The sequence below is a fragment of the Petaurus breviceps genome, unplaced genomic scaffold (assembly GCF_028583685.1).
Source record: "Petaurus breviceps papuanus isolate PSGF00001 unplaced genomic scaffold, PetGlider_PUasm1.0 79, whole genome shotgun sequence".
In the NCBI taxonomy this organism is placed as follows: domain Eukaryota; kingdom Metazoa; phylum Chordata; class Mammalia; order Diprotodontia; family Petauridae; genus Petaurus; species Petaurus breviceps.
The window spans coordinates 16,864,060-16,889,237 of NW_027186523.1; the positions used below are offsets into that span (position 1 = coordinate 16,864,060).

A 25,178-nucleotide genomic window follows, 5' to 3' on the forward strand; every position below is an offset into this window, starting at 1 on the left:
TTTCTTCTGAAAAGTGGTCCTTAGGCCTCACCAGACTGTGATAGGAGCCATGACATAAAACAAGGTTAAGAACCCCTGAGTTGTGAATAGTTTGGAATGGAAAAACCCCTCCCCACTTAGCCAACAGGGGTCTCAGGGTTCATTTCTATTTTCAGCACTGTTTACTGGAGAATTTGAGTCCCTTGACCCTTCCAGCCCATGCTCTCACCTGATGTGGCTTTGCACATCTGAGGCATTCTCGTTACCCTGCTGTGAGCCACAAAGGTACTCTGAGATGACGTACTGTACTGGGAGCCACTATCTGAAGAGGTGGAGCTGGTGTGCGACAGGCGGCTGTGCTCCTTGTGGGAGGCAGTCGAGCGCTGGTACCACAGCCGCAGCTCATCCGACACAACCGTCCGGCCTGAGCTTTTCTCATGGTGGCTCTCCCGGCCTAGGGATGGAGTCCGTATGATCTGGGACCGGGACGGGGTTAGCCGGACTGAGTCCCCCTCGTCCCCGGGCCAGCTTTCTTTGAACATGCCTCCCGCGGTGTAGGAGTTGGATGTTTTAAATTGTGCTTTTACGCTGTAGTGTCCCTCCTGGTCATTCTCCAGGCTGCGCACTACCACAGGTGTGGAGCTACCCTCAATGTACAGGGGGTACTCCTTGATGCGGTACTGAGAGGAAGGCTGGCTCTGGCTGTGGAGGTAGACTCCATGGTGGCCTGTGCCATTCCGGGCCGCCAAGTTGGGCATGCTCCCCGAATTGGAGGAGACCAGGTTCCCAGCTGATTTATGCCGTTGCCGCTGCCTCTCTCTGGCCTTCGAAGGGGAGTCTTCAGCTAGGGTGGAGTAGTTGGGGTTCATCTGAGCTGGGTAGTAGTGTTCAGAGCTTGAGTGACTGGTACAAGAGGAACAGTCATCCATGGGATCAGAGCCATTACTGCTACGAGTCCTTGGGGTATAGAAGTCGGGGCTACCGGTGTCATTCTCTGACCCCAGGAGCTTGCCCTGTGATTCCAAGCTGGAACTCCGGTGCCTAAAGTGCAGTGCTAAGCTGTGCAGTCTCGTTGGGCTGATGTCAACTGACCTGTGGAGAAATATTGGAAACATTGGTCTTGGTTTCTGTTGGGGAACCAATGGCAAAGCCAGGGGAGGGGAGAAGGAACCACTGAACCCATGAGGCTGTGGTTTCTTCCTGGCTATTCCACAAATGAACAAAGCAGGGCCCTCAGCTTGTGGGCCACACACCAGAAAGATATGTCAAAATGCAAAGTTGTAAAAGCAGTTTAACAACTTTATGTTCTCTTGGAAACCAGAAGGAATGAATACATTCACTCCTCAAGGTTCACCCTGACAGGGCTTTGATTCTGTGAAGAAAATAGAAATGAGATGATGCACAGAACATACTAGCTAGTTTGTTTTTGTTATAATTCATGCTAAAGAAAAACACACCAGTATTTTTGTGGGTTTTTGGAAGGGGTACTAACTATACCCCCAGAAAATCAATAAATACCATTCACTTAATAACATGCTAGCTTGAAAGAATTAATGTGCTTCCAAAAATACTGCATCAGCACTTCCCCCCACCTCCTGCCACTGCATTGAACCAGTCATCAAATTTATACTAGGTTCAGGGTAGGGAGGTAGTATTTTAAAAATATTAAGACGGGTGGCTAGGTGGCACAGTGAGTAGAGTGCTGACCCTGGAGTCAGGAGGACCTGGGTTCAGATCTGACCTCAGACACTTGACACATACACACAAAAACTAGCCCTGTGACCTTGGGCAACTCAACCCCAATTGCCCTCCAAAAAGCAAAAAAAAAAAATACTGTAGTTGCATTTATTGTATAATAACATAATAATTTCCAGATTCTGACAAGTTTCCCCCAAATTAAGTCAGAGTCAGGTTATGTCATATTTTAACAGTTTTGGCTTTCAGTTGCTTGCCTAGTAACTTATTCCTCAGAGGTAGCTCAGTATCATTACACAGTTTTCTAAGAGAGAAAACCAGGTATTCTGCTGTCTCATTCTTCACAGGTTGATTGACCCACCCGAAACCCATCACCTGGCCAGTAGGAGAACTGAAAACAGAACAGTAGAGACCCTGATTTCCTAGCCTGTACTTGGCCTGTTGGGCCATAACAGCCTTCCTATATAAGAAGTTTAACATAACATCTTATGGTGCAGTGGATAGAGTCCCACACCTGGAGTCAGGAAGTTCAAATCTGGCCTCAGATATTTACTAGCTGTATGACCCTGGGCATATTACCTCTGTTTGCCTCAGTTTCCTCATCTGTAAAATGGGGATAATAATAGTCCTTATCTCCCCAGGTTGTTGTGAGGATCAAATGAGATGATAGTAAGTGCTATATAAATGTTAGCTGTTATTATGGTTCTTATTAACTTTGCCTTTCTCTATGAAGATGCTTATGGATCCAGTCAAGGAGAACAAAGTAAGCTGTGGACAAGTATCATTGCTATGCATTTTAAAATAGTACATGTGTGTTAACTTGATGGGAATCTTTTTTTCTTTAAAGAGATTTAGCAGGAAAGGAAGATCACATATATAGATATTACTTCACCCACCAATCACTTAAGAGACCTACCTGTCTTTTAGATAAAAAAAAAATGTTCCACTCCAACTTGGAGTGGAACATTGTCTTCGAGGCATACGAGATGCAGTAGAGAACAGATCAACACACATGGCTGAGAACTTTCTGCCCTTGTCAGATGTTTCACATCTTACCAAGAAATCTCTGAGTATTCATCTTAGTGTTTGATGAATGATTATCTCAGAGCACAGAAAGGAGACATGTCTGTACAATTTTAGGCATTCACAGAGCTGAGATTGATAGCTGAGATCCATTAAAGTCTTTCCCATCAGCAAAAAGTCATCCTAATTAAAGAACTAGTACCTCTGTTAACCTGTACCACCCCATGTTTGCATTTTGACCAAGAAAGCTCTTACTAAACTGACAATATATAGAGAACAGAGCAGTTAGGACTTTGCAGTGTGTCATCTGAGAGCTGTGGCTAAAAAATGCTTACATCTGTGGTCTCATTTGCATTCTGGAGCAGATGTAGGAAAAGTCCCTGACAATTACTGAAATCAAGGCTTTAATTAATCAGTTAGCTAGGATAATTTGGGAACAGTAACCCCCTACAATGTTGTCAAGCTTTGTAAAGAAAGCTGCAATGTGAATTTCTCTAATAAAGATTTTAAATCCAAAATATATAAGGAACTAATTCAAATGAATAAGACAAAGAGATATTCCCTAATAGATACAATGGCTAAAGGATATGAGTTAGCAGTTTTCAAAGGAAGAAATTCAAGCTATCAATATAAAAATGTTCCAACTTCTAATAATAGAAACACAAATTAAAGCAGCTGCTAGTATCCACCTCAAATCCATCATGTTGACAAAGATGGCAAAAGAGGAAAATGACAAATATTAAGGGGCTAGGGGAAAAAATATTCTATTGTAGCAGAAAATTCTAATGCAGTGAAATTGTGAATTCTGGAAAGCAATTTAGAACCATGCTCTATAAAGTCATTAAATTGTCCTTACCCAGCAATAACATTATTAGGCCTATACACCAAAGAGATCAGGAAAGAGAAATAGAAACCAAATGCACATTACAAAAAGTATTTACAGTACCTCTCTTCATAGTAACTCCAGCCTGGAAACTAAGAGCTGCCCACCTACGGGGGAATGGCTTAAACACATTATGGTATAGGAATGGTATTTTACCATAAGAAATGATTAAATGGACAGTTCCAGAGCAAAATGGGAACATAATGAACTGATGCAAAGTGAAGTGAAAAGTATGCAAATAATTTATACAATAACACTATTAAAAAGAAAAACTTTGAAAGACTTTAGAACACAATGATAAACCACAAATCCATAGGACTGAAGATGAGTAACACACTGCCTACCTCCTGCCACTGAGGTGATAGATTTAAAATGTAGCATGGCTAACAAGAGAATTTCTTTTTATGGACTACATAGATTTGTTATGATGCCTTTTAAAAATTTGTTGGGGGGGGGCAGGGTGGTGGGAAAGAGAGATAATAAGGGCTTGTAAAAATGAAATTTTTTAACCACAAAAGAAAACTATAAGAGAATCAACAGGTATCAGAAGACTTACCTAGTGGAATGGACATAGTGAGGACTACGGACCCGTAGATCTGGTGTGGATGGCATGCTGGACTGGGAGTTCCAGTGAGGGAGACCTCGGATGGGACTGTTTTGCAGAGAGTTGCTTCCTCCAGCTTCTGCACAGCTACCTGTGCTGGGGAACCTCTTGTGGCTACTGCAAACCAAAGGAAGTCACACCTGTCATCAGTGCTACAAGTGCACCTTGCCAAAGGGCCTAACTGCTAACCTGATGCTCTTGGAATGGTCAGAATTAGGTAGATGAAATCCTGGGCTCGGGAAGGTTAGCTGAGGACCTGGGCAGAAACCTGGCTTTCCAAACCTCTCAGTTTTTTTGTTTTCCAGCTTTTGATCTCCATGTTCATTGGCTCAGATTTTTTTCTGTCCAGTCTCAGTCCTATACCTTAATTTCTACCTTCCAAGACACAGATAATTATTCACCAAACAAGAAACTTCTCCCAGAGCAAGGATTATGATTAAAACTAATGGGAAAAATAATGAAAATATTGTTTTATCTTTTAGAAAAAGAACTCTATAAAATATCTGAATAGTGAACTGGAAATTTGCAGTTGAAATCACAGCTGTTGAGCACAACTGTTCTGATTCCTGGTGGTTTACTGTCCTGAATAAATTTGGGATTCAGGTAGACTGTGGTCATGTCATTTTAGAGAATTGCTGCTTGAGATTTCCTAATTCATTTCCACGAAATACAGTACTACTAAAGTCATCTTTGGACAAACAGATTATGAAGCAACATCCAGATCAATATACTTTTGTAGGGGACATCTGAACACCTCTACAACTGTGTTGTCAACTGTGTTGGCTTAGACCTGTGATCATGTTGCAAAACAATCCTTCTGCAGCAGAGGGTGCTGTTTGCCTAGGGTGTAGAAAGATGTGACTCGCCAATACAGGAAGAAGGCTGTAGTTTTGGCTTTTAGTTTATAATTTGTGGACTGTCTCCTCATGTCTCCAGGATAACAGACCCAAACATACGTCGCCCAAGTTGGAAGGGACCTTAATAAAGGTCTTCTAGGCCAATCCCCCTTTTTATAGGAGAGGAAAGGGAGGTTAAGTGCTGTGGCACATGCCAGAATTTGTGACTTGAGTTGGGACTGGAACCCATGATTCATGACTTTCAGGTCCAGGATACTTTTTAGTTAGTATGCTCTGCTGACATATGACATTTACACAGTGATTTAAGATGAAATAATACAGTCCTCGATTCACTTCATCCTCAAAATGACCCTGTGAGATAGGTTATTTTTTTCTTTGTTTTATAGATGAGGAAACTGAGGCTCAGGAAGGTAAATTGTCAAGGTACAAACCCAAGTATCACCAGACTCCCAAGATGAATGCTTTTTCTACTTTACCATTGCCTTTTATCTAGTTAATAATAAAAGAATAAACCAATGAATAAATATGTAAATTTATCAATTGCATCTTCATCCTCATGGCTCACCTGGAATGGCTGTGGGAGGAACGCTTCTTCACCTTCTCATAAGGTTCATCCAGAGAAGACTCGCTCCACATTTTGGGCTTTATGGGTGACTTGTCATAGTCATTCCGGTGATAGTGCATCTGCCTTAGTCCCTCCAAGGATTGGGGAGGAGGGGGTCGGTTGTGCGATGGTGGTCGAGGGGGGAGCCCTTTGTGAGGGGACTGTAAAGGGGAAATTGTGCTGGTAACCTGAGAGTCTTCTACAGAAAGAAAGAGAGATGGATAAGTAGCAAGGGTCATCCCATTAAAACATCAGTGTACACTGTATTTCCTCACAAATTACCAACCTAGTGGTGGGCTCAAACTTTGTCACTCCCATCTTCTGCCCACTTACCCACTCCCTACTGCTAGTACAACCACTGAAATGGGAAGCATAGGATAGCTTTTGATGGGAATCTCCCAGCTCAAAATGTTGTGAAACACATAAATGAGATCTGGCTACTATTAAACACCCTAAATGAATCATTGTTTTATGCCTGAGACAAAACATAGACATTATCACATTTTAAACATTAATTCAAGAAGAATTATTCAGTATATTTTAGGTTCTCAATAGTCTGCTATGTACTTTGGAGACAGCTACCAATTAGAAGATGTATTTCTAATAAAATCTCAAAGTAGACACCTGAGTTGAGAATCTCATTAAAGGTCTTCTTTTGCATTGTAATAAATGAGGTAATTTTGAGAGGTGGCAAGTCATAGTGTATGGAGCACTGGCTTTGCAGCCACAAAGATCTGGGTTCAAGTCCTAACCCTGACACATGCTGAATGTATCACCTTAGGTAGATCAAATTTCCCAGTACAGTATCTTTAAGCAGCTGTAACTGGAAATGGACCAGAATTTCTTTTCAAAAGGCAGTCTGTCAGAGAGCTGGTGAATGAATCTGAGATGATGGCTATGGAAAAATACCCATAAATTAATTTTTCATAATAGCCAGTGACGCTATTGATTGGGTGAGAAATGGGAATGAGGATTTCAACTCAAAAGAAAACAAAAATCAATGAGGACTTAGCAGAACAACTGATGATGGGCTCTGAATTTAACTGTACTTATATTTACAGGGTGATTATGCCACTAATAACTCTTTCTACTTCCTGTTTCACGATGAGGCAAGATAGGACACAAGGCTAACCGAACAGGAATGCTATACGGGTCAAAGAAGGTGTCCCTCTCTCATCAGCCTAAACAGGATCAATATTTCTGCAGCTATGATGACAAGGAGAGTCACCCTCTGTGAAAGGCATGTGGGAACTGAGACCAAATGAGTGAATAGCGGATTGTCTTGCTCACTGTTGGGGCAACCACTTAATCAGTGGAATGATATTACTGCACTTCTTAAATTATTACTTTAAATTACTACTGCACTATTTAAGTTATTTTTCTCCTTGGGGACAGGGGCAATAGTGAACATATATAGTTAAATGTGTGTGTGATACAACTTCATTGTAAATCCCTAATCTCATTTGACCCTTCTTAGAGTAAATGGTCTGTGATGAAGAGAATGTGAGAAAAGATTGGATGGGTAGGGGTAGGTCACCTGATAAAGGGTCTTCTATGCCAGCCTGAGTATTTATGGCTTTATCTAATAGTTAATAGAGATCTACTGTTTCTTAATCTGGGGAGTAATATGATTAACGTGTTTAAGAAATATTTATCTGGCCTGAAATTATGGAATGAAAACACTAGGCAGGGAGGTCAGATAGGAAGCAAATACTAAAAAAATTTAGAAATGAGAGTGGCACAGAGAATGGAGAAGGAAAAATGTGATGGATATTGTAAAGAAAAAACTAAGAGAATTTAGGTAAATTGGTTTTGAGGTGCTGAAGGAGAGAAAAGAGGCCAGGATTACATCCAAGTAGTGATTCTGCAGGGCATGGAAGATGATAGCGTCATTGACCAAAAGGTTGGATATATCCCAAAGAGGAGTACAGATTCCTTCCTTTTAAACACGATGAATTTGCAGTGATTGTAGAACATTCAAGTAGAGCCGTAGTGTACGGCTGAATAGAAATATGGGGTGGAAGACTGGATGAAAGAGGACCATAGAAAGGGTAGTTTCAGTGGAGTGGTTAGAGTGGAAGTGAGACGGAGGAGGTGGAGGATGCCGAAGGAGGCAGAGCACCATCCATTCAAGGAGTCTGTGAAAGGAAGGAGTTCAAAAGAATGGTAGCTGAAAGGACTGGGTGAAGAATTTCTCAAGATAAGGAAAGACTTACACATGTTTGAAGACATGAGAAAAGCCAAAGGAGAAGGAAAAACTGAATGTATTGGAAGAAGAAATACAGAACCTAAGTTCCTCAGAAGATAAGGACTGAAATACAGAGAAATAATATAGAAGAATCCATTTCTGAAAGAAAAGTAGAATGTGATTTCTTCAGAAACTCTAGTGAAGGATGAGAAGATAAGCATAAAGACAGCTCTATTGAGGGCGGAGAGGTGGCGCAGTGAGTAGAACACCGGCCCTGGAGTCAGGAGGACCCGAGTTCAAATACGGCCTCAGACACTTAACACAAAACTAGCCGTGTGACCTTGGGCAAGTCACTTAACCCCAATTGCCTTACCTTCCCCTCTCCAAAAAGCAAAAAAAAAAAGTTCTGTTCTGGGATGTAGGAGGTGGGGTTTGATGGTCTCAGTCTTCTCCATGAGGTTTTTTACTCCAGTCCCTAAGCTTTAGGGCTAAGGTAAGGGTTCTTGTGATTGTTGAAGAAGAGTAACTTGGGACCCGAGGGGAGGTTAAAAAATTTTGTAACAGTGGGCTAGGAGGGAGAAGCTTCTAGCCATATGAGAGCCAAAGCTATAGAAGGCCCATATTTCATAAGGGTTGTAAAAAAATATTTTGGAATGTTCTGTTTGTGGATTCTTTTGTTCTGCTTTGTGGAACTGGAGGCCCATCAGATCCTGGAGAAATGTACTTAACCAGAGGAAACTCTTTTTGATACTGGCTTGAAAATCCTAAAACAAGATGAGATGGAGGGCATACTCCATTCTTCTAAAAAGTACTACAGTGGAGGGAAGTAGTAAATAGAGACAAACACACACACACACACACACACATAGAAATTATACCACACAGAGATTGCTGTTACAAATAGGCTAAAACATGAGTCAAACCATTGCCTTTGAGACATTGTCACTAATAAAATAAATGATAGCCACAGCAAGAAAATGTTGGAAGCGGCATACATGGAATGGTGGGAAGAGCAGACTCTGCATTTCAAATCCTTCTCCTCATATTTACTGCCTGTGTAACATTGGATGAAGTCCCTTAAACTTGCTAAGCTCAGTTTCTTCCTAAATTTAAGTTATAAATACAGGTATTAATCCTGTTCCCTTATACCATTACCATAAAAGAATTCTACCTTATTTTTGGCACAGCTAGAGAAACTGAGGCTTATAGGGAACTAATGCGTTATCTATCCAATTGGCATAACGAGTCTTTCAGACATTCAAGGCAATGCTCTGTCCACAAGTCTGCTAGCTCTCCCCCCATACTCCTTTCCTCACCTCCCATGTAGCAAAATAAGTAATAAAAATATTACAATTTGGTTTTCTAATAGCAAGACCAAGATGACTAGTTAAAACACCTGCCAGGCATTGCCCACATCAGTAGAAATTATTATTATTGCAATTATCATCATTACTACTACTTCTTATGTAACCTTTTATGTTTTCCCATCTCATCAACCACTTATCACTGCCAGCTTGAGGTTTTCCCAAAAGAGAAAAAAAAATCAACTGCTGCTTATTATGTTTTCATGTAATTAATGTCTCCACCTCCAAAGTTTGAATTAAGACCCACAAGAACCTTCTCAGAAAGGGTTCCATGTTGGTAATTATTTTTTCTTCTATGTTAATAGAATTCAGTTCAATTTTTTTTCTAGGAATTTTTGTTTTTTAAAATAAATTCTATGCATACCTTAACTTTTTACCTAAAAAAAATTATCCCAAATTTAAGGATCATCAAAATGAGCAAAAATTGCCATACACAAAGTAAAACAGAAAAAGAGGGCCATATATGAACCATGAATGAATGGTGTAAAAATATAATTTTGAACATATTAGTTTCAAAGCTGTTTTCTAATAGTTTTTAAAAAGAAAACTCTATTAACTGTTACTTTTTCAGAATCCAATGAAAAATTTCAAAATAATTTTAAAGGCCAAACCCAGGGCCTACCCTACAGGGATTTTTCCCAAGTTCATTCCATCTAGAGGCACTCTGATCAAGAGAGATGGTTCCTTTACCATACCTCCAAAAATTAAAAGGCATTCCAAAGGAAACCTCAAGCAAAACTGAGACACTCTAATTCAAAATGTGGTTTTAGTCATGGAAAGAAAAGAAGTGAAACCCTGTCACAAACTCTCTTCTGCCCGGCTTAGTGGAGGGACTGGAAAACCAATAGACATTTATTTTAGTTGGTCCTAATTTTTTCACCTTTACCCCCAGAATTTTTTTTTTCACATTAGAAGGCTATTAAAACTATCCTGTACTAGAAAGGAATTCCCATTCTGACTTGCCTCACAAATGGTCATCCAGTCTTTGCTTAAAGAGCTCCAATGATTGGAAATCCACTCTGTCCTGAGGCAGCCTGGGCTGTTTGGGGGCAACTCTGCAATTCCACACATCGTTCCTGGTTTTGCTCTTTCAGGCCAGGAAAGGCTATGGTAACACCACTTCCACCTGACAGCCCTTCACATACTGGGATATAGCAATTCTCTTCAAAAGTTCCTTCAGCTGAGCCTCCTAGGACAGACTCAAGGCCTTTCACCACTCTGTCCTTCTCCAAAAACTGCCCAGCTTACTAGCTTTCTTCCCAAACTGTGGTATCCAGAACCCAACAGAGTACCCTAGAGGAACTGCGGGCAGCTGTGCTTCTCTTAATGCAGCCTGAGATCACATTTCGTTTTTGGCTGCTACATCACACTGCTATCAGTCCATGGACACACTCAGATCTTTAGATAAACTACTCTCTAATCATTGCCACTGCCATCTTATACCTTTGAAATCGGTTTTTGAACTACAGAATAAAACTTTACACTTACCCTCTTTCTTCTTTCTTGTAACTGCTGAACCTCACAAAATTATTAGGAGAAAAATGATTTGTGAAAAAGTAGTGTCAGCTGGTTTCCTTGTTTAGTTCTAGATAGTGATTTAATTGGTGTGGGGAGCTTCTGGTGTGAAAGCTCCCCTCCTATACACTGACTGACAATTCAACTATCATTTCTGGTCTTAGAGTTTTATAGGACAGTGAGAAACTGAATGGCTTACTCAAAGTCCCCTAGTCACTATGTGTCAGAGATAGGATTTGAACCCAGATCTTTTAGCCTTCAATGGCTGGCTCTCCCTTAAACTCTGCTACCTTTCACAAATGTAAATGGTTAATTCATTTTTTGTTTTTGTTTTTGTTTTTTGCTTTTTGGAGGGGGGAAAGCAGGACAATTGGGGTTAAGTGACTTGCTGTAATGGGAATGTAAATTTGGAAGATCTTCCCTGCTCCTAGGCTAAAGTACACCTGAAGCCTGGGGTGGGAGACTTGTTTTTCAGTAGATACTCTGTGATTGGCCAGTGAGTCAATAAGGTTGTTACATTCTCTGAGCCAGGAGAAGGCTATATTAAGCCCTGATGTGTAGCTTTGTTTTGGGGCTCACTTTGAGAAATGTTCTGTGATTTGATCTGGATTCTGGGAAGCCATTGTCCAGAGCCCCCTGGCTTTGAAACCCAGATGTTGTTTGGATATGGATGTAATGGTTGGACAGTTTGAAATCTGTCTACTTGATCTGTTTCTGTCTTGATAATTCTGTCTGTATATTCTGAAGTTCGGGGTGCTGACCTCTTTCCCCTGAACTAGGTAAAAGATACATGTTTGACTGATTAAAGTAAGCTTGTTAACCCATTTTGAGTTGCTTTCCTTTATCAAAGCAGATCTAAGAACCTGTGTTGGCAGCAAACCCTGAGGACGCTTGGGGTGCTTGCTGCTACACTTGCCTAAGATCACATGGCTAGTAAGTGTTAAGTGTCTGAGGCCAGATTTGAACTCAGGTCCTCCTGACTCCAGGGCCCGTGCTCTATTCACTTTGCCACCTAGCCACCCCCATAAATGGTTAATCCTTAATGATAATAGTTATTACTATTTACCTTTATAAATTGGAATAATAGAATTGCAGAACTGGAAAAACCCTTGTGCCCCAAAAGGACAGTACCTAAAACAACCTAAAGAAAATGCTAAACCTGGTCCAAGTTCCAAATTTTCAAGCAGGAAATTAACTACGTACCATCCTCAAGAACAAGCGCATCAGAAAGGGAGCTGTCTTCACTGGCAATATTTCCGTCTGGCAAGAAACAAAACAGAAGGACCCGCAGTTAGAGCATATCGGTTTGGGTTTTGTTTGTTCTGAACCAAAGGCTTCTCATGTCACTCTTCACCTCTAAGAAAGCATGCTATCTATCTTTTCACTCTGCACACTCACACCTTTCTTCTCAATCAGCAGCAACACCCAAGCAACAGAAATATTAGAAGTAATTATAATGCTGCTCCCCATTTCTTTCTTTCTTTTTTTTTTTTACATTACGTCTTTTAAAGAGCTCCAACGACCAGTTAGTAACAAATCTCCCTAATCCTATTGCAGTGACTGTGGCAAAGTAGGATAGCATTACTTCAAAAAAGAAATAACTGGGACATGGGTTGGTTTAATGTCAGGTATAAAAGTTGTCCCTTCCTCAACTGGGCCCCTTTGCTGTTGCAGCACAAGGACATGTGCTGACTGAACTGAGATAATAGGTAATACTCTTTACATTTAGTATTCGGGTGAAAAGCTTAGTCATGGTGTTTCACTTTCATTGTTGGTCAATAAGTGGCTTCCTAATTAATTTTTTTTTATCAGAGCAGATACAAGCAGGATAAATATAACATCTTTCTCCTAGAAGCTCATTTTCCAAACAGTGTTTAGTCAACCCAGCAAATATGTTCCCCAAATTCCGCAAAAATGATCTCCCTACCACTTTTACAGCTGGGGAAACTAAGGAAAGGAGAGGAGACTTGCTTCAAGCTGTTCTGCTAGCCACTGGTCAAGTTAGCAAACCATCCCAGGTCTCCTGATTCCCTGTTAAGTGCCTTATCTCTTGAAAAGTAAAATCGTGTGTGTGGGGTCCAGGGAAGGTCCCAATTCACCTCTTCTTCTCAAGTGGGCCCTTGAGATATAAACATGACTTCAACGAGGCAGCAGAGTTGAAACCACATTCTTGAGGAAACGAGGCCCACATTTTTGCATGGCTGTAGATCGCAGGGAAGAATCCAAAGGATTGTCCCCACGGATTCTTTTAAAGTAGCACCTCCATTGTAGTTATCAGATCAGTAGTTGGAAGGCTCTATAAAGGAGGAGCTTCCCCTGTGGAAAATCCCTAGAGACATTGCAATCCATCCCTGAATTTGTCCTCATACTGGTCTGTTGGCCCTGATGGATGTTTCATCTCAGAACTGGGAACGTGAACCATAAATGTTTCCAAGGGGCATAAAGAGGTATGCAAATAAAAGAATTAAATAAGGAAAGAAAGGGTTGTTTGTTTCCATTGATCAGGTTTGTCTCAGCCCCTTTAAGGAGAATGGGGAAGGGGAGAAACAATCAGGGAAGGAAGGCCACTGCCTAGCCAAGACCAACAGGGCAAACTAGGGAGAGACACTTGTTTCTAACCTTCTAAAGGAAGAGTATTTTAAAAATGTATAAACTATGAAAGAACACTTGACAGTGTCTCTGGAAGAATTCTCTGACTTGTTAAAAAGAATAATAGTAGGAGGGACTTTTTGCTTCACTCAGGGATCTCTTTGTGCTTTGTTTGGCTAAATAAACATAATTACCCTCAATATCCCTGGGCCTTGGGTCACACTGTAAATCACTCAAGGCTGGGGGCAGGTCAGTAGTGTTGGCAGGGTGGTGCCCAAGTTCTAGCCACCCAGTCCTTGGGGGGCTGGTGAAGGGTGGCAGGAATATCAGGCTATTGGAGAGCTGGAGTGGTACCACCCTTTTAGGGGCAACAGCTAAAGTTGGCAGGGTGGAAGGTAAAGACTCTAGTATCAAAGGGAGGAGGTTGTCATAGTTTTCCCTGGTGCCCAACTTTTGACCCACTCTCTTTCAAAGTGATTGGTCCTGATGAAGGTTCTGTCCAGAAATGGGATGGAAGATGTCCTCGAGAAACTTAATTTTTGTCCCTCACATCTGTGCTTGGCAGCTGCCTCTGCCTTGGAGAAACTGGGGCAGAGGAAAAATTCACATCGTAGAATGGGAAAGATTGGCTGGCCTTCACCATAATTTCTCTCAGGTTAGTAGTTAGTAGAAATAATAATTTGATTTATATAGTTTTCTTTCATCTGTGGATCTGAGAGTACTCTGCTACTCTGATCTGGTTGCAAGCATTAATAACACCATTTTATTAAGGGATAAATGAAAGCACTGAGTGGCTAATTTACAGGCCCCAGGCCATGCAGCAATGAGGGCTCAGAACCCCAACAGAACTGGAGTTCCTAGTTTACTGGGGTTCTGTCTACCCATGTTTACTAGGTGGTTCCAGGCAGTGAAGAAGGGCTGGGTACTGACCATCTATTATCAGCGAAGCCCTCTGGGTGGGTTTCTTCCCAGACTTGATGCGGTTGTCATTGATTGCATTTTCAATTTCTTGCAGCTTCTTCAGTGCATTAAGGTAAGAGGTTTTCCTTTGTTTCTTCAGCTTCTTGCTGACATTGGGGTCACTGGCTAGGCGGCGGGCAGCTTCTGTAATCTGGGACTGAATGGCAAACTCCCGTTCTAGGCGCTCCAACTCAGCTTCCTGTAGGAAGGGAAAACATGGGCTCATTCAGTGACTAAACATGAGTGCTTTGGGATACTCAAACGGAAAAACACCCAAAAACCACCTTACTAATTCAAACCCTCACTTTATAAATAAAGAAACTGAGACCCATAGACGTTAAATAACTTGCCCAAGGTCACACAAAGTAGTAAGCAACACATATGGAATTTGAACCCAGGATCTCTGAGTTCACAGTCAGTGTTTTTTCCACTGTGTCATCACAAGGTGACAAGAAATAAATCTTTTAACATCACCAGTAACTGGCATGACATCTTCAATAAGGTGGCCACTGTTCTTAAACCTTCAGCATCTGAGTGTCCTAAGCATGTGCCCTTGGTTTATTAAATTACTTCTTACTTCCTGTTGTCAGGTGGTGATTTAAATATTACTGGGGCAGCTAGGTGACTGGAGCCAAGGAAGACCTGAGTTCAAATCTGGCCTCAGATACTTACTAGCCATGTGACCCTGGGTAAGTCACTTAACCCTGATTGATTTTTAAAAAAAGATATTACCAAGAAGGTGAAAATCCTCCCCATACTACAAGGTCTTGGGACTGCTCAACAGCAATTTTGCAATCTCTTTCAGGGTCGGTAACAGCAAAGCCTGGGTGGTAACTTCCCATTCCATTGTGATTTCCTTTCTACTTGTGGCCTAGGATGCAGCTCTGCTTCAGAGTCCTGCTAGCATTCACAATTCAAATCCTTCCTGTCAGTTTGACAACAAGGGATTCCTACTCATGCAGAAGGTACACTGTCACTTTCATCAGCTGCTCAGTAAAAGGGGCTGCCCAGACATGACTTACATTACACATGCCACCCCCGTCATACCTGCTTGTCACACAAGTTTCTGTCCCTCATAATTGCAGAGTCCCTGGACTCTCACGTATCCTTTTAGAAGTTTTTATCCCCATGCTCTTACTTTCCCTGTTCCACCCTTCTGTCACCTACCCACAAACCCACAAATCTGGATGAAACAAACCGACTTTCACATTTGCAGATGAAGGTTGTATGCTTTTAACTGTTACCCATTCACCCCCTCATCAAAGCCACTTACTGAAATACCCACATTTATGTTCTCACTTACACCCTTTTTCTCACTTTTACATGCAAACACAACTACTGCACCACCTTTTTTGCTGAACCTTGTCCTTACTCCAGTTCAACGTTGCCTGCTTTGCTTGAGGGCACATGGGGACTGGAGTGGGGTGGAAAGAATGCTGCACTTTCAGTTGGAAGATCTGAGTTGAGACTGTGGTACTGCCAAGCGGAGTCATTCAGTCCTTTTGGGTCTCAGTGTCTTTATATGGACAATGAAGGCCGTTAGAACTAGAAGGTTTACATAAAGTTCTAAGGTCCCTTCTTCACCCTAAGACATAGTTTTTCTCTCAAAGTTGCAGGCTTGGAATTTGAATCCAGAGCCTCTGACTAAGTCCAAGATTTTTTCCCCACTCTATCACAAAACAGCTATCATAATATTCCCTCTAAATTGCCTCGTTTCCAGGCTAAACATTCCTAGTGCCTTCAACCTTTCCTTGAATTATGGTTTTTAATATATTTTTGTTCAACATGTTTTGTACTTGTCATGGTCAAAGTATTCATGTGCTCAGTTTAACATCATTAAATCTTCACCTTTCCCACCTTATTAAACTTGTCCAAGGCAAAAAAACAAACCCCTCTCCAAGCCCCCCTTCCCCCCCACCAAAAAAAACCCAAACTCAAAAGCCACCCTTGTGTTTGGTTTCCCTTGCTCCAATTTCTCCTGTGTGCTCCCGAGCCATCTCATGATGGACAGGAGCAAGAGTGGTTCAAGTTCATGGACCCCCCAATCGCCCTCCCATCGTCACTGCCACATTGGAGGGAGGGCACAGATAATTTCTTCTTCCTTTCTGTATACCTCTGAATTCTTATTACTCCATACTGCCTCCTAACCCCTATTAATTTTTCTTGAAATTTAAAAAATGTATTTTATCTCTTTTTAATTAACAAAATTTTTTTTAATCTTTATTTCCTCTTACCCTCAATGAGGAAAAAGAAAAGAAAAACAAAGCCCTTGTGACAAATATACAGAGTTGAGCAAAAACAATTTCTGCATTGGACATAAAAGAAAAAGTCTCCATCTGCACCCTTATTTCATCATTCTTTTGTTCATCATGGGTACATTGGAATTCTTCCCACCCTCTGTTTTTGGTCAGGGCAAGTAGGTGGATTAGGGATTTACACCACTTCCTAACTCCTCCTCCTCCTCCCAAACACACATATGATTTTTTTTTTGTACAGCCTAGAGCTAGACTTTTACCTGCACAGAGACTGTCTGGCAACCCTACAAACTCTAAGCTCTTTTGGAAATCATTGCCCTATGCCAGTCACTGTTTCCTTTTGTTGCAGACACATGTGGAACTCTCTAGAGGAAATAATGGGGGCTAAATCACACATGCAACCCTTAAAATTGCTATACAGGCTCTTCACAGATATGTTGTGTGTGCTCACACAGGGGAAACGGAATCTCTTCATCCATCTTGTCTGCTAACTCCCTTCCCAAGGAAAACTCCCAAACTCATTGAACCAACTCTGAGGAGACCTTGTCCTGTCCAAGATTCCCCAGTGTCAAGTGGTTGTTAATAGCAGAGGTGCAGAAAATGAACGTTAGTTTGCTGCAATGAGCAGACTTTCTTATGCAACAGCTGAATCCAATATACAGGCTTCCTGGTACAATCCACCTGGCCATATGCCTGGATCCTCCATCCAGCAATGCATCGCCTTGGTTAGATTTACTTTAAACTGTGTCAAACTGGAGGGGGAGGGAAACTGGAAGTGGGAGAGTAGGGGAGCAGAGGAAGAGAGGAAGAGGAAAATTAAACTTCTTAGGAGATGACCAATTGTTAAGGCTCTCTCCAATGGATTGAGCAGCTCGCCAGATTTGTTCCATCCAGGGGAGAAGAAAACGAAAACCGACACACTCTGATGTCTTGAAACAAACAAGTCACCAGAGACAATGACTGTTCTGTGAGTTCTGACTCCACCTTACAGCTGCTTAGGGTTGTTATGATAGCCATGGTTCAGGACACTGACCCAGGGATTTGTGGGAGAGAGAGCCCAGAACAAACACTCCCTATTAAAGTAAGAAAAACACAAGGCTGAACTCCCCAAATGTACAGTTGACAGCCCTTAGGAAGGAATGGAAGGAAAACTACATTTGGCTTAGAAATCTGAAGGAGTCAGACTGGAATGGTAGTGGGAGGGAGATGGGGGAGGATATTCTTCCTGTGCTAGGGTGTAAGCCCTCTGAGGAAAACCAGTCAGCATTTTTTAAAAAAACAACAAAAACCCAACATTTTTAATTTATGAAAAGTAAAAGAAACAGAGGGGGGACAGTCTGGGTAGTGGAGAGAGAAAGCTGCCCTCAGAGTCCAGAAGGCCTGGGTTTAAATCTCTTGACCTCCCAGTGTTCCAGTCTCTTAAGTTGCAGAAGAGAGGTCAATTCCTTATCAAGAGCTCCCTATACCTATGAAATAACAAGTCCAGAAGAAGAAAGAAGAGGCCATCTTTGCTGACAAAGGAGGAAACAGAGAGGGGACAAGATGCTGTGAGGAGAGGAAAGGGGGATTATTAAGGAATGACTCCCTTTTTAAGAACTCTGGTGCTCAGTCAACAAGGCCATGTGTAATCAATAGTTATTTCTATGTCAGACTAAAATGAGGGTGTAATCTATGGCTAACATCCCTTTTCACTTTAAAATTCAATGAGCGCTATATTTCTTAGCCAACCCCAAACCATAGCCTTCCTTGCAACCTCAGTAGGAACTCTAGTATTTAGAAGTCACAGAGTCTTAGGGTTAGGAAACTCCTCAAAGGTCATCTAATTTAACTATTACAGATCCAGAATTCCTTCTAAGACATATTGAAGAATAGCCAAGCAAGTCATCTGTGATGGAGAATTCACAACCTTATGAAAAAGAATATTCCATTTACTTCCCTCCTCCCTACCTTATAGTAATCCAGAGTCTGTCTGTCTGTAACTTCTACCCATTTCATCTAAGTTCTTAACTCTGGGACAAAGTAAACAACTTTAATCCATCTTCCCTAGTGATGGTCCTTCAAATATTTGAAAGCAATAGTCAAATCTCTTCCCCAACCCCTCCCCTCACTAAAAGTTATTCTCTAGGCCTAAACACCAAAGTAAAACTATTTAACAATCTTCATAAAATAAAGGGGTTTTAAAAAATTCTCTAACCACTATGGTCACTTAGGCATGGTCCAACTTCCTTCCTATTTCAAGAGCTACAGACATATTAAAATGCCTTGATTTGAGTCAATGATATCTGAACAAAAAAGTCACCATGCCCATCTTATTTATTTATTCCTGGTCCCTGGGATGGTCCACTTGCCCTGCAAAATTGCCCAGTGGTAGCCTCATCTGTCCCCCTACCTCCAGCCCCTTTCATCTAAGGTGGATCTGTCCAGCAGAGTGAACCCTGAGAACCAAGTCAGTTACACAGATTGTTTGAGGAGCTGCCATCAGGTAGCATGTGGGACAGCAATCCCCAAACTTAAAAACCAGGATCAAATCCTTTTTTTTTTTTTTCTTTTTGGATGGGGGAAGGCAGGGCAAATGGGGTTAAGTGACTTGCCCAAGGTCACAGGGCTAGTAAGTGTTAAGTATCTGAGGTTGTATTTGAACTCAGGTCCTCCTGACTTCAGGGCCAGTGCTCTACTCACTGCAACACCTACCTGCCCCAGGATCAAATCCTATTAGGCCAGAATCCCTAGCAGTACCAAGCTGATCATTCCTATCTGGCCAGTGATTTTGGAGGCATGGGGCTTTTTTCATGCATTTTACAGGAAACCATGTTTCTACAGGTGCTAATGTAAATAGAAGTTAGCAATAGATTTCATAATGAACTCACTAAAGTTGAATTTACACTGAGCTGTATATTTATCTCCCACTAATAAACTTTGGCACTCCATGAATCTAGAAATTAGGAAGGTATGAAAAATGATTTCTTCAAAATACTTCCTTAAAGATGTAAAAAGAAACACATATCCTGCCAGGTTTTATTTGGCCTGTTGTAGTTCAGTTGTTTCAATCATGTCCAACTCTTTGTATTCTATTTGGCAAAGATACTGGAGTGGTTTGCCATTTCCTTCTCCAGCTCATTTTACAGATGAGGAAACTGAGGCAAACAGAGTTAAGTGACATGCCCAGGGTCACACAGCTAGTATCTGAGGCTGGATTTTAACTTAGGACTTCCTGACTCCAGGCCCAGTGCTCTATGCACCTAGCTGCCCAGCATTGGTAGATGGGGCTTTATGTCACTTTCTTTTTCTTGGATCTCTTTCTTCATCAAATCTGGCAGGGAGACCACTGAGAAATCATATAAACTCTTAGGTGTTTACTTATGTATCATTGACCCATAAATGGTAAATAAATAACTTTAAGGAAAATGAAAATGCTTACTAAAGCACCAAATACTACAAAAGAAATTTCATTGTTGTTGAGTCATTTCAGTCATGTCCAACTCTTCACGACCTCATTTGGGGTTTTCTTGGTAAAGATACTGAAGTGATTTGTCATTTTCTTCCCTAGTTAATTTTACAGATGAAGAAACTGAGGCCAACAGGGTTAAGTGACTTGCCCAGGGTCACACAGCTAGCAGGTGTCTGAGGCCACATTTGAACTCAGGTTCTTCTGACTCCAGGCCCAGAGCTCTATCCAACTGGGGATAAGTGGTGGGGGAGGGAAATTCTGGCATTAAATAGGAATGAAGGAATCATTATTGAGAATGAGGACATTATAATGAGCAGTTCTTGTTCCTCCTTTGTACAGTATGAATGTTCAGAAAAAAGACAGATAACAGTAATGAATCCAAGTACCAAAAGCAAAGGACTCACCTCTCCTTTGGGCAATATTTTCTGTTCATCCAGTTTGAAGGCGGTACCTATTCTTCTCCGAACAATGGGTGGTTCCTCCCCTGGATCCAACGGATATTCTCTTGGCAGTTTCCCTGTAAGCTCCTGCATACATGAAAAAACATTAGTAGCCGCAAGAAGCACACATATTGGAGATATCTGTTTATCCACACATATATATACTTACATATATAGACATACATATACACACAGACATATTTATGTTCTAAGACAAACACAGGCATACATACACTCACCCTTCTCAACGCATTATCCTAGAATGATTAACATTGACGGATATGTCTAATGGGACAGTTTGTATTTTAATTACGATATGTACAAATATTCTTTGCCTTACAAAAAAGATGCATTCCCAAACTGTAAGTTCCAAAATAAATTTCCATAAAGTTACTAATTTCTCCAGTGGCTGTCATTATGAAGTCAGAGAGCAGCTATTCCTACATGAAAAAGAAAAATTCCTAATGGACTGAATTGAAAATTTATGGAGATGGGGGTTGGGGATGTGGATCAAGGTTCTTAGGCCCCTTTTCACAGGGACAGTGTTTTCCAGCCCTTTTAGAGCTCTATCTAATTTCTCCCATTCAGGGTTTCTTTTGAACTCCTTCCCACCTCAACCTGCCTTTTCCAACACCATTTGTAGGGATTTCTTAATTTCTCTAATGCTTCAGGTCCTAGAATTTAGTTCTCCTCCCTTGATCAGAGTTTATGAAATGTCTGGTATAGTTTAACTACTATAGGAGACTTTGTCAAGAAGGTGCTGTTGTCTACAGTATTTGCTGCCTGAAAATTTGTCTTCAGGTTTGGTAAAATGACCCTATTTTTGCAATTCTGTAAGCTTAGAATTCCATAAAAGTTCATTTACAATAAATAATAGTTGTATCATATATTGGAATGTACCTCTGAACCAGTAAATTAATAGAAAACTTGAGTGTGCCCAGGAGGATGGATCTATATGATCAAAGCTCCAAAGAAGTCAGCTGAGCTTAAATGGAATTAGTTTGCACATAAGTAAGAATTTTTATGGGGCAGCTAGGTGGCTTTATGGATAGAGCGATGGATGGACCTATAGTCAGGAAGATCTAAATTCAAATATGACCTCAGATACTAACTACTTTATGACCCTGGGCAAGTCACTTAAGTCTGTTTGCCTTTTTCTATCTGTCAAATGAGCTGGAGAAGAAAATGGCAAGCCACTTCAGTATCTTTGCTAAGAAAACCCCCCAAATGCTAGAGTCAGGAGGACCTGAGTTAAAATTTGACCTCAGACATTTACTAGCTATGTGATCCTGGGTAAATCACTTAACCCCATTGCCTTGAAAGAAAGGAAGGATGGAGGAAAGAAAAGGAAGGAAGGGAGAAAAGGAAAGAAGAAAGGAAGGAGAGAGGGAAGGAGGGAAGGAAGGAAGGCAGAAAAAGGAAGGAAGAAAAGAAAGAAAGGAAAGAAAGGAAACAAAAGAAAACCCCAAATGGGATCACAAAAAGAAGGACATGAAAAACAACCCAACAACAATTTAAATGGGGGAGGGAAACTGGAGAATTGAAACTTCTACCAATGCAGAGCTGCTACTGCTAGGCTTAGAGAGTTTCTTAGGGCACTAAGAGATTATGGGATTTGCCCAGGATCACACAATGTTGGAGGTGGGACCTGAACCTAAGGTTGCCAGCCTCCAAGGCTGCTTCTCTGTCTAGTGAGTACACTATGTTGCCTCATGAAAATACGAATAGAAATTAGAAATACAATTGACATGAGTGATAAACTTCTTTTAATTTCTTTGCGATGTATGTATGTAAAAATGTCTTGAAAGTATTCAAAGGGCAGAACAATTCCAAATGGTCAGGCTAGAGGTGCTTCCCTACCCTGAGGCTGCCTAACAGCCTTCCCTCCTTCCCTGTTTTCAGGTCACTGGTTAAATAAGCCCCCCCGCTGTTTTATTCAGGGCAAATATTGAGGAGTACAATTTTGTTGCTGCTATTGAGTTATTTCAGTGATATCTGACTCTTTGTGACCCCATTTGGGATTTTCTTGACAAAGATACTAGAGTAGTTTGCCATTTCCTTCTCTAGTTCATTTTACAGATGAGGAAACTGAGGCAAACAGGATTAAGTGACTTGCCCAGGGTCACATAGTAAGGGTCTGAGGCCAGATTTGAACTCAATAAAATGAGTCTTCCTGACTCCAGGCCAGGTACTCTATCCTGTGCCCCCTAGCTGCCCCTAGCTGTAAAGTACAATAGTCAGCTATTTTGATGTAGCCCGCTGCTCCTTCTGTTTCCCCTTTTTAAAGAAAGGTATAGTTCTGATGTCTTTCAAGTAGCTATTACATATGAATTACCATAGGCTTATTCCACAGAATGTTTTACTATTGCCTTAAGATCCTGCCTATGAATGGGCAGATAACACCTTTCAGTGTTAGACCAAACTCTAATTTAGAGATTTTTTTTCCTTTCATTTTGCCTTGAAACATCTGAGGAGAAAAATAAAAATTATAAAAACTATCACTAACTCATGACTCAAAAGCACATATAGTATCAATAGAAAATACAAATTAAAAAAAAGTAGACTACTGTTGGGCTTAAAAATCACTTTTTAGAGTTAAGGTCTGTGGTGTCCCGAAATTTAATCTGAATGAATTAATAAGTAACCAAAAAGAAAGCATGATTTGATGCCACTGTTGTGGATAGCTTTCCCAGGCTGCACTTTCTTATTTGCTCTCTTTATGGCTACATAGTTCACGCAGGAGATCATAGTAATTCTGAGTGGAATATTCTGAGTGGAATACAAAATATGCATTTCATAGAAAAACAAAAGGATACCACTGATGAAAGGGAGACTTTTGCCAATAAAAATGAAACAATGAATTTAGTAGACTAGTGCTGAGAGTGGGAGGTGGGATGGGGTGGGGGAGGAGGGATAGTCATCTTATTGCACATCTTTGGCTGTTGGGTTCTTTTTTTCTTCTTTATTCAATTTCTTAGTGGGGGGTGGGGAGAAGAAGGGTGGTGGTAGGAGGGAATGTCTGACCTGCAGTTAAGAAGCCTGGATTCAAGTCCAGACATCACCACTTATTACCTGTATGTCATTTAACCTTGCCAAGAGACTTAGTTTCCTCCTCCATGAAAACCATAATTTACTCTGGTTCTTTTGGGGTTTCTCATAATGGAGAATCTTTCTACCTTGCTTTAAATTCTGCCATTACTCTAATGCATATCAAAATATATTTGAATCCTTTAAAAAATATCATGGTGTTACATTTTGTCCTCTTGTTGCAGAAAGAAACATTTTGGAGTGGGGAAGGCAGGGCAGTTGGGGTTAAATGACTTGCCCAAGGTCACACATCTAGAAAGTACCAAGTATCTGAGACCAGATCTGAACTCAGGTCCTCCTGATTCCAGGGCCAGTGCTGTATTCACTGTGCCACCTAACTGCCCTAGAAAAAAAATTTAATTCTCAAAACAGTATCTTTGTTTCTGGTTGATACTAACAGCCAATGTAGTTACCATGTAATATTGTTTGATATAGTCTAGACACCTGTATTGGTATCTTATAGTTCCTTATTAAATACTGTAAATTCTATGAGGGCAAAGACTAGTCTTTAAAATTTCTCTCTCTCTAGAGAGCATCATGGGAGAGAATTTGCAACTCAAAAAATTTTTTTTGCTTATTCTTTTTTTTGGAATTTATTAATTTATTTTTAGTTTTCAACATTTATTTCCACAAGATTTAGAACTCAAATTTTTTTTGAAAAACTAATGTTAAAAATTGTTTTTACATGTAATTTGAAAAAAATACATAAACAATTTAACATTAAAAAATAAAATGCCTATCTCCCACTGAATCAAGCACAGTGCCTTGCAAACAGTAGGTGCAAAGGTCTGTTACATTATATCACATGAGATAATACAAGTGGAGGGAATTATTTTGTAAACTGAAATGCTATACAAGGGTGAGGTCACAATATCGTCATCACCATGACGTGAGTTATGAACCACTCTAAAAAGTTCCTGGTTTTTGCAGAGGGGGAAGGCACAGCTGTGTTAGATAGTTTCGGATACAAAACAAGGCTTTAAAATCCATTTATTAAAGACACATAGAGAACCAGTAAGCTTAAAAAATACTTTAAGTATATACTTTGTAAAAATGTTTCCTGATATTTACAATATCACTTAGAACATCTGTGGCCAGATCCTGTTCTTTCCTAAGATTTGAAATGGATTTGTGTTAATATAGTCCTGCTTTGTGCAGACTCCAGTTTAAATCAATCCAGACCATAATTAAGCGAAGGAAAAATGTAATATGATCTTAGTCTATGGCCCTTGTCTCATTTTTCCTGCTGTAAGCCATTATTATTTGGGGGGCAGGGAAGTATGTCTCTCTCAGCCATGGCTGAAATCTCATTTGCGCTTTCCCAGTTTGGATGGTTTACCCCTTGTAATGTGGGACAATCTCTCTTAGGAATAAACACACATGAAACACATGCACATATACAGAGCGTTCATATATACTCTCTTCTCTCTCCCTCCCCACATATATCATACACTTTGTATTTCAAAATGACATCTATAGAAATGTTCAGAAATAGTCATGGAATGGAAGATGAGGCAGAGGTGGGCATGCAGAAGCACTGGCAAGGGGCTGTAGCAGGCTCCAAATCCCAATGAACTGTGAAATGATGAGTGCACACAATTGGCTTGGATAAATACTGCTTTGTTAATGGAAAAAAAAATAGCAGTGGGCAAACTTCATTGAAAGAAGGAAAGAAAGAAAGAAAGGA

The 25,178-nt window shown here is 40.7% G+C and overlaps 1 protein-coding gene across 6 annotated transcripts in view; it reads right to left on the reverse strand.

Annotated features, from left to right (window-relative positions):
- Positions 1-25,178, reverse strand: part of FRMD4A (FERM domain containing 4A) — a 416,929-nt gene that overhangs the window by 16,073 nt on the left and 375,678 nt on the right. For all 6 annotated transcript variants that reach the window (XM_069106435.1, XM_069106434.1, XM_069106433.1 and 3 more), the window contains exons 16-21: positions 20,369-20,491; positions 14,232-14,460; positions 11,916-11,972; positions 5,607-5,844; positions 4,137-4,301; positions 209-1,071 (exon numbers count right to left, since the gene is read on the reverse strand). In XM_069106435.1, the coding sequence (XP_068962536.1) occupies positions 209-1,071; positions 4,137-4,301; positions 5,607-5,844; positions 11,916-11,972; positions 14,232-14,460; positions 20,369-20,491 (1,675 nt within the window). The remainder of the gene's footprint in view (positions 1-208; positions 1,072-4,136; positions 4,302-5,606; positions 5,845-11,915; positions 11,973-14,231; positions 14,461-20,368; positions 20,492-25,178) is intronic.